The 16562-nt window shown below is 37.9% G+C and overlaps 2 protein-coding genes across 5 annotated transcripts in view; one reads left to right on the top strand and one right to left on the bottom strand.

Moving 5' to 3' along the window:
• LOC126408840 (cell adhesion molecule 2-like) overlaps window positions 1–2294 on the top strand; it is a 162129-nt gene extending 159835 nt beyond the window's left edge. The window contains exon 12 of one of the 4 annotated variants that reach the window (XM_050074567.1): window positions 70–2294. In XM_050074567.1, the coding sequence (XP_049930524.1) occupies window positions 70–188 (119 nt within the window). In that variant the 3' untranslated portion in view covers window positions 189–2294. The remainder of the gene's footprint in view (window positions 1–69) is intronic. The other 3 variants (XM_050074575.1, XM_050074585.1, XM_050074593.1) reach the window with 3 other exon arrangements.
• A 10033-nt stretch (window positions 2295–12327) lies between these two features.
• Window positions 12328–16498, bottom strand: rwdd2b (RWD domain containing 2B). Its single transcript, XM_050059617.1, has 4 exons — window positions 16088–16498; window positions 15923–15990; window positions 14075–14443; window positions 12328–13975 (listed from the first exon to the last, which is right to left on the bottom strand). Exons 1-4 carry the CDS (start codon window positions 16298–16300, stop codon window positions 13723–13725), a joined length of 903 nt encoding a protein of 300 aa, XP_049915574.1. The 5' UTR covers window positions 16301–16498; the 3' UTR covers window positions 12328–13722.
• Between the last annotated feature and the right edge of the window lie 64 nt (window positions 16499–16562).

Here is a 16562-nt window from a genome sequence, read left to right as displayed (position 1 = left end):
GAGTAAATGTATATGTCTGATGCTTTTCAGCGGGTGGATAACTTGCTGTATGGCTCTATATGTCTCCAGGGACATATCTAACACACGAGGCCAAAGGAGCAGAGGATGCCCCCGACGCAGACACAGCCATCATCAATGCTGAGGGAAACCATGTGCATGCAGAGGAAAAGAAAGAGTACTTCATTTAGACTTCCGTTACTCTTTTCCTTCGTTTCAACTTCTGACAGCAGACGTGCAATTTTAAGCTGCCTCAGCGTCACTACATGGTCTGTTTTACTTTCCTTATTATCTTTTGTCTTTTACAGAAAGCTCATGCTTGGATATGCTTGTTTTCAAAGCATCCGCTGACAATATAGCCTTCTCCTTTTGTAATCAATGTAACCCATGTACAATTGGATTATTTCCATTTCAGTTTTATGGTGCCTAAATGCTGTATATTTTTCTGCATTTCTTTTATTGCTTGCTTTTCTTCTTCACTCTATTACTTTTCGTGTTATACAACTTTTGCAGATTTTTTAAAATTCAGAATCAACAAGAAACGTGCTTCAGCTCAAGTTAGAGTCAAGTCTTAGCTTTTTGAAATGTTTTGCTTCAAAAGCAGAATATGTTTAAACATCAATTTATCAAACATTAAACAGGATTAAACAGATATTGCCTGGAGCATACCCCACCACAGCCATACTGCATACATTCAAAATATCATATGACTGACCAGACACTTTGACAAAACAAAACATAGAAGCACAATCTATGTGATTTGTTTCTAGATTAAATCAACTCCCTCTTAGCACTGTCTGTATATTTCTGCATTGATGTATGATTCTCAGTTTTCACTCATGCTGTTGATTTGTACCAACAGAGAACAAGTTAGAAAATTAAAGCACAAAGTCTGAGGACTAACATGGAGGGAAAACACATCAACTGTTTCTTGTCTCAGGATTCAATATGAGTCTAGATGGAGAGATGGTGTCAGACATGTGATGAAGATTTCAGTACACTTGCAGTTATCGTCATGGATGAGGAACTTTAATTTTGGTTGCCGATTTGATGTAAGATCAAAACTGAATGAGTGGAACCTTGTGGGGGTTCATTATTTATGTTGAATTTTATTGAACAACTATGCTCAATGTGTGGATATTGCTGTAAAATACTTTGCTAACGTGAATATTGGTGAACAATATTGTTGAATCTTGGGATCCCTGACATATTACAATTTGTATATTAGCATATACAGTATTTAAAGTATTCCACAAGTCTTCTTTTTTTCCCATTTATCTAACAAGAGGTTGTTTTGCCTGGTGGCATGTAAATAATGTGTAAGTATTGAATTTTAGTAAAAGATAAAAGAATGGTTATAGCTTTTAATTTCAGGTCTTATCAGTTCCCATCATTTTGATGAGATTCTTTTCACATTTTTGAAAGTTTTTTCAAACAGGGATTCTAATGAATTGCTTAAAATGTAAAAGAAAAAAAAATCTGGTCAAATATATGTATTTATTATTATGATTGATTGACATTTATTATATAATACTATATTGATTGATATTATTGCTGTTATTACTAAAGTAGTTGTCTGACATTAACTTTTCCATTTTTTAATTCTGTAACTTATCATAAAAGAAAAAAAACAATACAAGGATCACCGTTATGGCCTTTGAGTTTGCTGCAAACAGTACTAATGACATGTTGAGGCATTGGTGAATCAGACATGCCCTCACTGTATATAGTCACTGTATCAAAGACATTGAACCACATTGCCAATGCTCATACATGTTATTTTGTTAGTTCAGTATGATGCTATAAATAACTCATTTTGTACAAAGTTTTAATCGCTGTAATTAATTTGCTTTTTATGGGGGATGTGTGAGGTTTGCTTTTTTCTCAGTATTGAATATTCATTTTTCAACTATGCCACTGTAAAAAAAAAAAGAAAGAAAGAAAAGACAGAAGAGAGACAAAGTCTGGATTAAAAAATGAACAACTTGAAAACTGCCATTTTGTTGTGACTAGGTTTGTACTTTGAAATGCACTCAAGAGTAATTCTTCTTGCTCGTGAATTACAGTGCTATTACCCACAGTCACAATATCAGTCTGCATGTCTACAGTTATATAAAAGAGAGCATATGTTGATGGACAGCACTATGACCAAAGCACTGTAATTGTTATTCCATGCAACTGTTAAGTATTACTTAGCCTTTAGTATTAATAATATATGCAAAGTGTTGAAGGATTAAAAAAACATGAAGCTCCTCAGGAAGATTGCCCGAGGCTCTCAGCTCTGCTCATGATTTGTGCATTAATACAGGGTGACAAAAGGAAGACTTGAGTCTCCCCGAATTCCTCCCCGTCTCACTGGAGCCGAGTTCGATATGCTTGAAGTGGCTTCATGAAACTACCCGCAGATGTCAACGCAGCAGGCTGCTGTTGCCCTTGTTTAACAAACTCTAGAGAGGAAGTAGGCTGGGAGAGGAAAACTGGAGGCAAACCACTTTGTGATTTGACATCATGGTCAAAGATGTTAGGATGCAGCTGATTGCTTTAATTTGAAGTGAAATGATAACACTTAAGATGAAATTGTATTGATCCCTGTGGGGAAATTAAATAATTGAAAAAGCTAATAGTAATAGCATCTAACAGCAAAAAAAAGAGAAATGGAATAAAAGGACTAAATAAATGAGAAAATAAAACACAGAAAAAAAGAGTGAAGCAGTATATACCGTGGATACAATTGTGGAGTCCAAATATATGCAGGTAAGTATGAATCAATGATAGATTGGTACAGGTATTACCAGCATTCATGTCTTACTAATTACTGTAAATCTGTGTGTGGTATAGATGAGGATTAGTATGCATTAACATACAGTCTATACATCAAATATTAGATTGCTTATGAAAAATATTCCAGGAACATAGTATGCAAATGTGCTTTATGAACATGAAGTGTAATGGTCTGGAGACGGGCATTATTAAAACTAAACGTTTGACTAAAGCAAATGTTGATACTGGTACCTTACATTTAGTAGTAATCTAATACTACACATGTAATTTAATACTACACGTATGGTAAACCCTACCAATTTAGAATAAAAAAGAAAGCACCTTTTATGGTCCATTATTACTGCTTCAGTGGCACAGATGAACTTTTTTAAATTTGAGGATGGATATAATAGCCTTGTGCAGATTGCTGAGCTCATATTAAATATCTCGACATCCTTAAAGGGAGATCTCGTTCCAGGACATGGGGCCCGTGTCATTATGATCCTCCATTCTTCAGCTCCCATTGACCTTGAGCATAATGTTGCTTCCCAGCAGACTAATGTTGCCATTATCAACACACTGTCCGGCCAGCCATCTGCCTGCTTCACACAACGCTTCGCTCCCCCTCTCCTCTTGCAGAGACGGTTCCCAATGCTCAGTTCATAATCATTACCACCAAAAGCCCAGCCAGTTCAAATAAACATCAGCTCCCACTATCACACTCCTTCGCGTTATTAAAAGCTCAGTGCTTCGTTAAGCTATGTAAATTGAGATAGACTGTCTTGAATAATGGCTGGCAGAAAATAATGTTAAAAATCCATCATAATTTAGTAATTGGATATGGAGCAGGGGGAAATGTTCATGTGCAATCGTAAATAGTGAGTTGGAAAATGGATTTTCTCTTTACCCTTGAAATGTGAGAACCATACCCTGGGCAATGTAACAATCACAGCATGACCTCTGAGGAGGCCTTGTAAGTCTTACTAAACTGAAGAAACTGATCCCCACTGTACCCTGTAGGCAGGGTCCATATCAGTCCTCCAGCTCACAATAAGCTCTTATCATAGCAGAACAGAAGTCTCTGACAAAATCCTTCAGGGACAAATTGATATCTTTAAAAAAAAAAGTATTACACTTAAACATATGAGGTCTACAGCACAATTCTGATTTAGTAATGTTGAACATTAATTTTTGAGCTAATAATCCTTGCAGTTGTATTTACATTCCTGTACAATTAAAAAGCCAGACTGGGTTTGGTGCTTCGTGAGTATTTGCCTTTTTTTCGTCTCAACATCAAGACTCTGATAGAAAATTTCCCTATTTTACAGTAACTTGGACCAGACTGTTATCAACAGTTTGTTTTTGTCTGTTTCATCCCACAGTTCTGCTGTAGATTAGTGACAACTGGAGGAGCCGTAGCAAGACTTAGCATGAAAAGCCCTCCAACCCTGACACAAATAGTGGTCCTTCTTTTGGATTAACAGCACAACGTTTTATGCAGAAATAACAGTAATTCCACTTGTTTTCACTATCCAAGCATGTAAATTGCCTTGTGTAATTCACTGGGTGATTTGCGGGGGAAGTAAAAGGATAAAGGGATTTCAAAGATGGAGTGGGATTGCAAGGCAAATGCAGTATGCTAAACAGAAGTGATGAAGAAATGTTTGTCCTCTGGATCATGTTTTTAATTACAGATTTAATAGGTATTAGTGACACTGTGAAGTAACCCAATGATTCAACCAAACCTCAGTCAGTACTGTTTTTACCGATAACAGTAATCACAACTTTTCCACCTGGAAAAAATCTGTCCTACTAGGTTATTTTTATTTTATTAACATTATGTCATATTTCATACTGCCTGCCAGGCAGGACAAATATTTTGGAAGAGTTTACTTGTAATCATTGCTCTGCACCCAAAGATGAGGTGCAAAGAGCAGACAGTGGAAGATGAAATTCACAGTTTTTCAATATCCTCCTTTTCATTTTCAGAACTTTGTGTTGGGAGTCTGTTATCGTTGCCCTTAGAAGCCCAAGGTTGCATTGTTTGTGTAAATGGTTTTGTGTTTGATTGACAGCTCATTCTAATGGAGAATTGGGCAGAATAATAATGGCATGTTTACAACACTGGTGTTACCTTTGAAAAGGAGATATTGCAGAATAAATCTCATGATGATGCCAATTGTAGGTGTTCTCCTTGAACATCATGGATGTGTCAAAATATCCACATCTAAATTAGCTAAATGTTTTCCTATTAATATACATGTTCAAACAGCATGTTTCAGTTCTTTACATTCCATGTAAAGCTAAAAAAGTTGAAGCACAGTGGAACCTTCTGTAGCCCCTTTTGACTTATAGCTGCAACATTCACGCGTCATCTGTATCACTGCTGAATCAGAGGGCTGTAGGATATTATCTTGAGATGTGTTTTGCCTAATCATATTTGATGAGATTAAACAGATCACTCACACTTCCACTTCTGACAGGGCCGAGTGGAAGCTAGAAGGAGTCAAATGATCTGGAACAAAGAACATGAGCTTGTGTATCCCCCTGGATGCATCACCATGCCATTAGTCTAGATGAATGTGTACAGTCAGATACAATTCCCTTGTTTGCTGCATGAGGGCTTCCACTTTGTGAGGCAGCGGCTCCACTGTTCAAATCAGGCCACAAGCAGGCCCGTGGATTGATTACGGAAACAGGGCTACCCACTGTATTTTAAACTCATTCATCCACACTGACTCACTTTCTCTGTGGTGCATCTTTAAATAGCCTGCCCTGGGATTGTCTGTCTGCCATTTGATTTATTCTATATTGTATTTTTAGATTTAATTAAAGCAAACTTTTCTGTATTGTTTGGCTGAATTTTGGATTGTGCAGGCCCAGGAGAGTACATAAAGGAAGCCTTGTCTTGGGTAGTCTGTTGGGGGGGGAAAGCTAGTACCTGTGGCATAAGGTATGCAATAAATAGAGTGCCATCTGTTTGGATTTGAGCACTTGAGATTCTTCCAAGGAACTCACCAGAGACTTAATTAAAGTTGGAATATTAGTGAGTGGGAGACTGATGTTCCTCCAATAAAATGACAGCTATAGGAAATCTTACCATTAGTTTAATAACAAAGATTCATTTTTCTTTAGAGTGAAAGGCAGTGCTGCAATTTTATTGAAGTGTTTATCCTTAGAGATTATCATAAGATATCATTTCAATGCATTTTACCAGCAGTGTTTTTGTAGCCGTTCAGTCTATCAAAGTTCTGCAAGCTCTTTTACAATACTAGTTGCCATTTATCCTGACAGGGTCTGCCATTTCCAACTAATGTGCACATCTAATGGAAGCACAGGAAATGATGTATATTCACACAGGAAATCTCATGTTGAATGTGGAAAAGACATGCTAGTGGCTAAATGGATAATTAGCCAGTTAATGAATGTTAGTAAGTTTTTAGGAAAGGGGATTTTCAACAGGCTCATTGTCACCTTTTGCCAAAAGCAACAATGCTTTTGCTGTTTGTATACCATCTGAGGATGTGTTTCTGAAAATTCTCAAACATTCAGAGCCGCTGTCATAAACTTGTGTGATGGAATCATTCCTTTATTACTTTAGTCAGAAGTGCATTTATTATTAAAGCACTCCTGACTGAAGATGACACTATTAGTAGTGAGGAAAGGTAGTCATTTCCTTTATGCACAGGACAACAGTGACAAGGATTTCAGGAATTAAAAAGAATAAAACAGCTACAGCTACATATTTAATGGACATAACATAATATTCTTTCTCCTGTGTATTCTATTACAGGAAGTTCATTTTCAAATAACAAATACTCTCCAATGCAAACAGAATAATAATGTGTAAACAGTGTATTAAAAAGGTTCTGACATACTGCTGTGCCTGCAGGATGCCAGCTGTCTGGATGTGGGTGGACATCAGGTGTTGGCATCAGCCTCATTATCATCCAGGTCTCCCTCTCCCTCCTCTGGATTTTTTCTTTTTTTTAGTACCTATAGGAATGGCATAGGACGACATCAGGTTTAATTGCCCGTGGTTTAAAATAGAGTCAGTAGCACAACATATGCTTTAGCTCAGTGCATTGCTGTCTGTTCTTTGCACTATCTATTGCATCAATAATCACATACATATTTATTTTACGTGTACAAAATTAGTGTTCATTGCTTTGTGTGTCATGACTGTCATTGGGTATTTAAGCTTAACAAAGTTGCACAAACTTGTGTAGATGGTAGTCACAAGCACTAGCTCTGTAAGTTGTGAATGATTCTCAGAAAGCTCAAAGTTGGGCTCTAAAGCCAGAAATTTTCTAATTCTACACACAGTGCTTTTAAGCAGACTTTCTCATATAATGAATTTCTGTCAGGCTAGATAGTGCAAGGCCCATTGACCCCAACGGTTATTTTTACATGTTTCATTTCAAACATGAGAACACTTCAGTGTGGTTTACAGGAAAATGTTTGGAATGGGAGAAATAATCACATAGAAAATAAATCTGCTCTGATCTGATTTCACACACAAATGCTTAAACCCTAATATATATCTGTATTAAAGCACTTTGTCAAATCATACTTTGGTTGGTTCAAGGGGGTGACATAGCACATTGCAAGCATACAATGAAAAACTCCTCTTGATTAATAGGGTTGTAGCTGTTAAAGAGCACATACAAAAAGAGGGGATGGACCAGTGGGATTGTCGAGGCTTGAACACTTCCAGAGCAGCGTGCCAGTCGTCTTTATGATGCCAGTCAGTGTGGTGGTGAGCCTGAGGGATTACTCCAGACAGACAGCTCAGTAAGACAACTGATTAAATAGTAGTGAGAAGAGAGAAAATGTTTAATTCAGCCATATTTAGTATTCATGGGACGGACAGCCATACAAGAGTTCACCTTGAGGGGTCATCAGGGGAGAAGGTCCAGAATCCCAAAGAGCTGCCAGGCCAAGTTTCCACACAGCACTTGGAAACACAACTGATTGTGTTTTTAATTGCTTTGATTATCAAGTTTACTTTGGCTGAATTGAAAATGGTAATGCAACACATAGTGAATTGACAGACTGATACGCTGCGTAAAGGCATTGTGTTGTGCAGCTCTTGTGACATTGTAATAGATTTACCAGCAAAATCAATGCTAAATTTCAACTCTGGATATAAATTGATGTGTTTCTCATACATTAAATCCACTGCATTAATACATTACAGTCATCTATAATATGCCTATGTAGCTGTTTTATGTCATTATAGAGAATCTTACAAAATTAAAGTGACAAACTGTGCATGTGATTGGCTGTGTTAGGAGGTTCTTTTTTTTATTCTAAAAAACTAATGCTCCAAAACAACTTGTGGAGAACATCTAAAAAAGACACAGTATGATTAGGCCTAATGCTTATCCAGGGGTCTGTACAGTTTGAACTGCTCATTGTTTCTCTTGTTTGCAACAAGCTCAGTGAAGAATAAATATTGTTCATGTTAGCTACAGAACAATGTGGGATGAAGCTACTGTGGTTTACATCTTTTTCAGGACTGTGAAGATTTCTAAGCCTAAGTTTTGGATATCCAAATTCTCAAAACCTTCTGTTCAGTGTTTGCAGCTTCAAGTAATTCAAAACAATACTATTTATATTAGCATGGCTCTGTGAAAGAGTGCCAGCTATAGAGACATGATGAAATCCCTGTGTTGAAATACCTCACCATGACGTTCAAAACTAATTCAATTATATGCATCACCAGTTCAATAGACCTACAGAATTGGGTTATTGTCTGAAATGATGAAAAAAAGAAAAATACCAGTAAATCATGTGTGAATGAAGTTTAATGTAAAAATGATTTTCACAAAGAGTTGCCAAAATGGGCTTCAAGAACAAGGGATAGGATTTCTGCAGTCATTTTCCAAGCTATTATATACTCTGCATCGACTACAGATCCTATTTACCATGCATCGTCAAAAGTATTCCTAGAGTGGAAAGACAAAATGGTATAAACACTTCATTTGAAGTCCTCCTATTTAGCATAAGCAGTATTCAAACATTAGATAAATGGTTTATAACACACTATAATGTAGTTGTATGAAGATATGTGGACATTTGAAGTGCTTATTAATGTACATAATTTGTCAACAATTACATCTTTTCCTATGAATATCACAACTGCATTTTACTGTCATTAATTATCTGAGAGCAGCCTCCACTGAGTGTCCAGAAGAGGAATTATACATCTTGATGAATACATGCTTAAGATTTAGTAGTCTGGCATAAACAATTTATTAAATGTTTGCATACTGCTTATATTTGCTAAAAAGGGGGACTTAAAGTAAAGTGTTAACAACATGCTGTGAAGTCAAGCAGGGAAAACAAAAGACCAACAACAGAAATGGTTGAAACTGTTTTTAAATCTAACCCATATATGCAGATTGCATCAATAGCTCTATGATGCATCAATAGCTCTATCTATGTATCATGCACTGCACTGTAGGAGGAAAATGTACATTATTTTTGCTTATTATACTGTAAAGGCAGGCTCATTAAATCAAGGCTACATGTTTGGGTTTTGATCGATAGCTCATTGCATCAAACATGGGGTATGAATACATCTGTGGAAATTCAATATGGATGATGAGTTTCAGGAGATTCCAGAAATGTTGTCAGTGGCAAAAGTCTCAGTTGATTGATTCAGAGGCTGATGTGTGTGTATGTATGTATGTATGTATGTATGTGTGTGTGTGTGTGTGTGTGTGTGTGTGTGTGTGTGTGTGTGTGTTTTTCCATTCCTTTCATGATTCAAATCCTCAATGTCACCCCAGTAATTCAATGATAGAGATAAAAGTATGCAATGGTCTTACCAACAGTCTTAGCCATTTAGGTGCGGTCCTGTTCCCCGCTTTCATTTAATGTAAAAATATTAATATGTCACAGAACAATGAAACGCTGTGAGGCAGGAAAGTGGAAGGAAATGAACACCACCACTGCCCCAACCTTCGCCACCTGTCCCTGTAGTTTTGTGATAATGATTTTAGTGTCGCAGAGACCCCTGATCAGAGGAAACGGAAAAGCACCCCTGAGATTTCCAGATACTCAGAGCAAAACCTTGATCTGCTGAGCCGTCTCATTGACATTTCCCATGTGGAGCCCGAACCCATAGTGCTCAGGTAGGCAGGATAATCATCATAAATTAAATGGCCTCTATATACTTTCATAAAACTGTAAGTTTATACAGTGTATATACAGTGCAGTCTGTGAGTTGGTTCTCTACTCCAGAAATGAAAGGAATTAATTACTCAGGTTAGAGTGACTCCTCAGCTTTGAGATTTTCATTTAGTATTATGTATTGTATCTGTATGGGGCATACAGTGTAGAACTTTTAGCCCTTTTGCCCAGTAAATTGCTTCGTGAATGAGCAAAGCCACCCATTCATACTGATGCATCTTGTCACATGATGGGCCTGAATAATACACACATATTCATATGGCATTTGCTGTGTGAAATGGGCTCTGCTCTCTTTCCCTGAAGGTTAATGTTTAATTTTATAAATCTGTCAAAAATCAGCCACTGTTCTACCTCTTATAGACGGCACTGTTTGTCTGTTGGAGGGTAAGGATGGAGAATACTGACGTGGGTTAAGATAACAAAGAAGATAGTTAAACTGCTATGGAGTGATCTTCACTTCACCTGTTAAGGTGTTGTTGACGTGTATTGACCAGAGGTAGTGTTAATGATTTGCACTACGGCTGTAGCTGCAGCACAGGTCAATAACACTGCTCCACTAGTGAACATCAGTATTCTAGACACTGCAGTTAAAACTACTAGAAACTACATAGTCACATCTGGCAGGTAGATATCGTCTGTGAACCTCTGATGGAGGGAACAGGTGGCCATGACTAAGATATGTTGTCATTTTCCACTTGGTCATTCACAGCCATGCCTCAAGGCACAAATTCATCATGGCTTTAGTTAGAAGGGCATTTATTTTTGGCAATATCAGGATCATATCCTGAAACATACAGGTGCTACTCATCAGTTCACTTACCAAGGAATGAAGGACATTCACAAAGTGCAACAGTAAGCAAAAGAGCACTGTGATGTTATCTAGTAAGCCATACAGTAACTCAAACACTTGTCAACACATTTCCTTTGAATTAGCACTTTGGCATTTTCAAGTAATCTTTAGGATGTGTAATCTGCTGTTCTGTAGGTGTACTGTTGTATATTTATGACCGAAAAAAAATGAAAGAGGAAATCAATGACGCATCTTGAAAGTCATCTGTGCGGAGTGGAATAAAAACAAATTCTGTCTTTATTGAAAGAGCATTCACAACTGATTTCTTACAAAAGTTGGCAATTCATAGTCCACTGGTCATTGCTTTAACAAATCTACTATGAAATTATGTAAATCATCACCTTAAATGACAGGTGATATTTAAATGTAGAAAAGAGGTATTCTTGGTGATTCATATCAGATCATTTAACGACATATCGACCAATGTCCAGCTAACCCAAACTCCACACAGATGAGGCTAGAGATGCTCAGCAATATTATGGCAGAAATACTGCTTGATTGACACATTTTCAAATCCTGTAATGCATATGTACAAATGTTGATCAAATTATTTTATTCCTTTCTGCTTGTGTTTATTGTTTATTCTTTTGATATTTAAGAAAGTCCTTGAAATGTTGAGTCGATACCACACTACAGTGATGAATGTGTCCACAGCTAAGGGCCAGACCCCTACTGTATGTATATATTTTATTAACTAGTTTGAGTAAACATAAAATGAAGCCAGTTGAAGTTGCATTGATGCTGGTTATTTAGAGGAGTGAAGACTGTTTAGTCACAGCCATATAAAGTACAGTTATGACAAAGGCATCAACTGACTGATTCAGTTTAGACACCTTGCACTAGAAATGCTTACTCAGCAAGGGATTTTAAACCCAGAACCACAGGATGAGGGGGTGGAAGAGGTTGCTCACCCTGATTCAGAGTGTCTTGTCTTGGGGGAAAAGCTGAAGTTGTGGATGCACCTGGGAGTTGAGCTCTGCTTGGTAAACAAACAGACAGAAGAGCCCTCTGATGAGACTTCTAAAGAGGCAAGTTAGCGGTCTGACTTGAGTGAGTATCTACTCTCTGGGGGCAAAGCAAGAATCCGTGACATGAGGAGGAGCAGAACAGGAGACCACCAGGACCAACATCTCCCAGGACAAAAGACACCTGGGACTCAAATCTGACAAAGCCCCCCTCATAGCCATCCCTTGATCTGGTGTCAGTTCATCAGTTACAAAATCTTAGATAAATGTAAAAGCTAAACTATTTTTTAAAAAATGCACATAAGATAATGTAGAGGCATGTGAGGTATTTTATAGCATTTATAGAGAAACTCCTTGCTGTTGTTAGTGTCTTGATGTTTTAAAAGTCCACAATTACCTTTTAACACCATAGAATTAACATTTTAATCTGCATGGCTCATAAAAGTTAAATTTTTAAAAATATATATATTTTCATATTTGATCCAAGTATTACCTGCAAATATTCTTAAGTAAAGCAGTATTGTACTTTTGCTTAATTTTAGGCAAATGCAGGTCTTTTTTATTTTTATTTATTTTTTTATTTTAAAGGATTATGCATTTTAGTAGAGTTAAATATGTTAACATTCAGAAATCACAGGTACCATCTAAGGATGCCATGTTTTCCAACTTTGGTTATATAATGCTGCCATCTGCTGGGAATTTTAGCCCAAGCAAATTTCCAAGTAAATTCAATCCAATGCCTCAAACTACTGAACCAGCTTGTCTTCAAGTGGTGTGTCCTTGTGAATTCCTGTCATCATAATAACTCTATGTCAAGCTGGACTTCAGCAGGTCATCTAGTATTGATCTTGCACCACAGTCCAGGTGAAAAATCAGTAGGTTACTAAATGAACCAGTTAATTGTTAACAAAGTCCGAACTCTGAAATGTCACTCAGGGTTCAAACTCCTTTGAGGCGATAATTTTTAGTGGTATTTTCAAAGCATTAGGACACCCTGTCCCACCAGTCTTGTAATTGTGTATGTGTGACACATATGGTAGGATGGTGGTATGATACTAAAAATGGATATAGTATATAAGTGATTACTGTAAGGAATGCTCTTGCTGACAAAATCACCAATAGAATATCCATTTAGTGGCAGCAGGACTATATATCTGACATGATAACCTTCCACTGAACCCCAGAGGAACACACAAAATCCACATAAAGATCTATATGAATATTTTTAAAATCCCTATCTTTGTCTTGAAGGGCTAAAAATAAGATTCATGTTCAATACCCACACGTTTTAATTACCAGAGTGTAATCCACAATTATGCACAATTTATCTAAGAACGGATCATTCAAAGAAAATTGGAGAGAGAGACTTTCCACGGTTATGTTATCTATAATTCATAAGAGGAAAATCAACAGATTTCATAAACAGATATCTAGCAGATTGTTGACTATGTTGTCCAATTATTAATGTGGTATCAGACCTGAAAATCCTATAATAGCCTGGCAGTAATACACAGCGGTGCCATTTGAGGAAAGAAACACCTAGGGCAAGGTGTGATCCTTGCAGGAGTATTAAAATTGCAAATATAACTGAGGTCCTCGAGAAAACTCTCAGATAAACATCTTTCTAATGCTTCTTTTTGAAAAACATGCCTATTAGCTAAAAAGAAGTTTTAGTTTCTGAAAATTGCAGAAATGTTCTTTCTGCCTTCTATCCGAATGAAGTCCCAGGTGTAACAGCTGAGCAACATCCGTAAAATGGTTATTCAGTTATTTCAGGCACATCTGACCAGATGCTCAAAACCCATTTGTGTGCTTGTGTGTAAAACAAAAACTAAAAATAAACAATAATGAATGCATTTCCATTTTTAAGTTAACACTTATTTTCAGGAGAAGTGACTTCAATGACAAGGCACCAGTTACCTATGTATACTCATTCTCTGGATCTGACAACTACCTACCTTCAATGCCAAAATATATTTGAAAGACGTGACAACAGCCTTTCTCATTTAAGAACTGGTAGAGCTGCCCAAGGTCCATGTGATTACCTCTGTTCCCATGGGGGTCAAACATTGCCTCTTCAAAGCCTGTGAATTTGCGCAGGGAGTCTATACTTTCACCAGTTCTGCTGTCCTCGCCTGGACGATCAAGGGAAATATCCTCTCTATGTCGAATCATGATCTTCTTCCATGTCAGAACCTTCACTCTGTGAAATGGGAAAAAGTTTGGAAAAATAATAAAACTGGGACCTCAGCAGGCTTCTGGCTGTGACATCAGCTGCTAAAAATAACAACACTCAAGATACCTGGACCAGAACTCCTCACAGGCAGAATGAGGACCTTCCACACACACAATACCAGGCTTCCCAGGCATACTAAATCCTGACAGGCCCAGCTCCTTGGACCACTCCAAGATGTTCTTCCTTTTCGTCTTGTTGTAAATGTGGTGACTGTAAATCCACAATCGGCTGAACACTTCCTGTGGGCGTGGAGAAGAAGACTCTTTCTTAGGAGCGGCTGCTGCTGATAAGCTCTTATTAATGAAGAGCTGCAGGTTGTCTTTCACCCAGTCCACAGCAGAGAGCACACATACTTCCCCCTGGCAGTTTTCCATAAGGTGTGCATTGAGATCTGTGTGGAGCTGTGTCTGCTGGGCCCTGCTGAGACCCGCACACCTAGGGCACGAATAAAACATGCTGTGAGATGGATTCAGAGAATATTCAAGGCCACTTGGAGCTGGAAGTTCCCATCCTTGGAAGCAAAAGATTCTGATAGAAATCCTGTAGAGGCTAATATTTAAAGTACAAAATAGCACACAATAACTGATCTTCAGAAGGTTGAAAGGCTTACTAATCAATATGAATGAGTACCCTCAATACAGTAATTTCTGGAAGCAACTAACAGGGTCTTTTTTCTTTACTGCTGCTGCACTATTTTACATTGTGATACACAGAACATACATAACCTAAACTCTGCTAGATCTCTAGGCAAGACTGCTACTCATTAGCTGCCATTGGTGTGCAGCTTTAATACAGCTTTTCTTAATAAAGATTTAAAAAAGATTATTTAATGTTAATGCTTAACAACTTCATAAAGTGATCACACACAACCCACAGCTATTTGTATGCTATGTGTATTCATTGCAGACTTGTTAACTTCCAACACCCTAACAGTAGAAAATACCCTCGTACTTTCTGTTGCAGTCACACACACCCTTTCCTCTGTGTCTTATGTTCATCTATGTAATTTTCTATCATTTTATTTTCACACTAGACCACATTAATTGCAATGTTGTCCTTGGCTTCTTTTTATGGCTCATTGCCATTCTGTCAGTAAAAGCTTTCATTCCATAAACCTGAAAGCCTGAACTGCAGAGGTGAGATGTGTGTGCTTGAGTTATTAATGTGTGCATGATGTGGAGGCTTTATGAAAATGTTATAATATTGTGAACTGTCAGGTTGCAGGAGCTAATTTGACATTTGATAACTGGCTCCGAATTCACACATGATCTCTAAATGGAAAACTTTTTCGGATGAAAATTCAACACTGATGACTCTATATAATCCACTGTATACACAGACATAGACCATTGACTGTATATCAATAGTGTGCTAGTATGCCTGCATTTTGTAATTAATAATGCAAATAAACTGATTCATACTGAGATTTTTTTTGTACTTTCAATGTAAATAAGGTGCCAGGGTCCATAAAAAGCATCAAAATAAATCTTATTTATCCAAAAAACTGGCAGGGGAGGATCCCCCAGCTCCCCTACAGAGCTCCGGGCTACGCCCTAAATGTTCTAGAATCCTAGAAACACCCCTGCGGACACCAACCTGCGTGGCGCTGCTGTGGCTGGGTTTGCCTCTTTGCAAAGATGACACAGAATAGCAAATGTCAAAGGCAGTCATTTTGCAAAACTGGCCCCTGGGCACAGCAAGCTGAGTATCCCAGCGGTATAGGCTATAGCCTACTGTCTATGGTCTGTACAGTGTCCAACATATTGTGTTGCTGTTTTGCAAGTTTCTAAATCAACAATTGTGTGCACATTTCATAATAACTATAATCTAAGCAAATTAGTTATTTACGTTCTTGTATTACAAATGTGATGAGTTCATCACTTCAATACACATTAAGAGTGGATAATGGCTTACCGGACTGTTATCTCTGGTAACACACTGGGATATTCGGATGGATAAGCACAGGACACAACAACATCCGTCTGAGTGGAGCAACAAAATAAGAAAAGACAGAAAACTATTATGACTGAGGGTGCCTTTAAATCAGTGACATACTATGGCAGTCGGTTATTCAGTTACCCTCTCCATGCTTGCAGTGTCCAGCTTCTGCTTGATGAGAAAGTGAGGTCTCGAGGGAGGGGGACTGTCAGCTGAAGCTGAGCCCTCCACATAGTCCCTGAGCTCAGCTAGTGCCAGCTGGTCTGTGATCTCCAGCTCCTCCTGGGTGGGAAACATGCTGGTCAGTAGCTCTATCTCTGCAAGCTGAGACTCTGCCCACTCCAAGTAAGACATACTGATAGAGCGTGGTGTTCACTGCTGTTTTACACGAACAATCCGTGTTTAAAGTAAACGGTGTCAGCATTCAAATATACCGTCGTTTAAAGTCTTGTCAAGCGTCTAGCATTAATAAAATATATTAAGCTATATACAGAAGGAGCTTTAAACACCCGACCAACTTGAGTTATCTCACTGCTGCTAGTGCTGTACCGTGGCCAGTAGCGTTGTTTCGACTCGGACTGTTTCAAGCGACGCACACAGGAAACACACGTACCGA

Source organism: Epinephelus moara, chromosome 2 (assembly GCF_006386435.1).
Source record: "Epinephelus moara isolate mb chromosome 2, YSFRI_EMoa_1.0, whole genome shotgun sequence".
Lineage (NCBI taxonomy): Eukaryota > Metazoa > Chordata > Actinopteri > Perciformes > Serranidae > Epinephelus > Epinephelus moara.
Note: the sequence above shows the minus strand (reverse complement) of the source record. Positions and strands in the feature narration are given on the sequence as shown.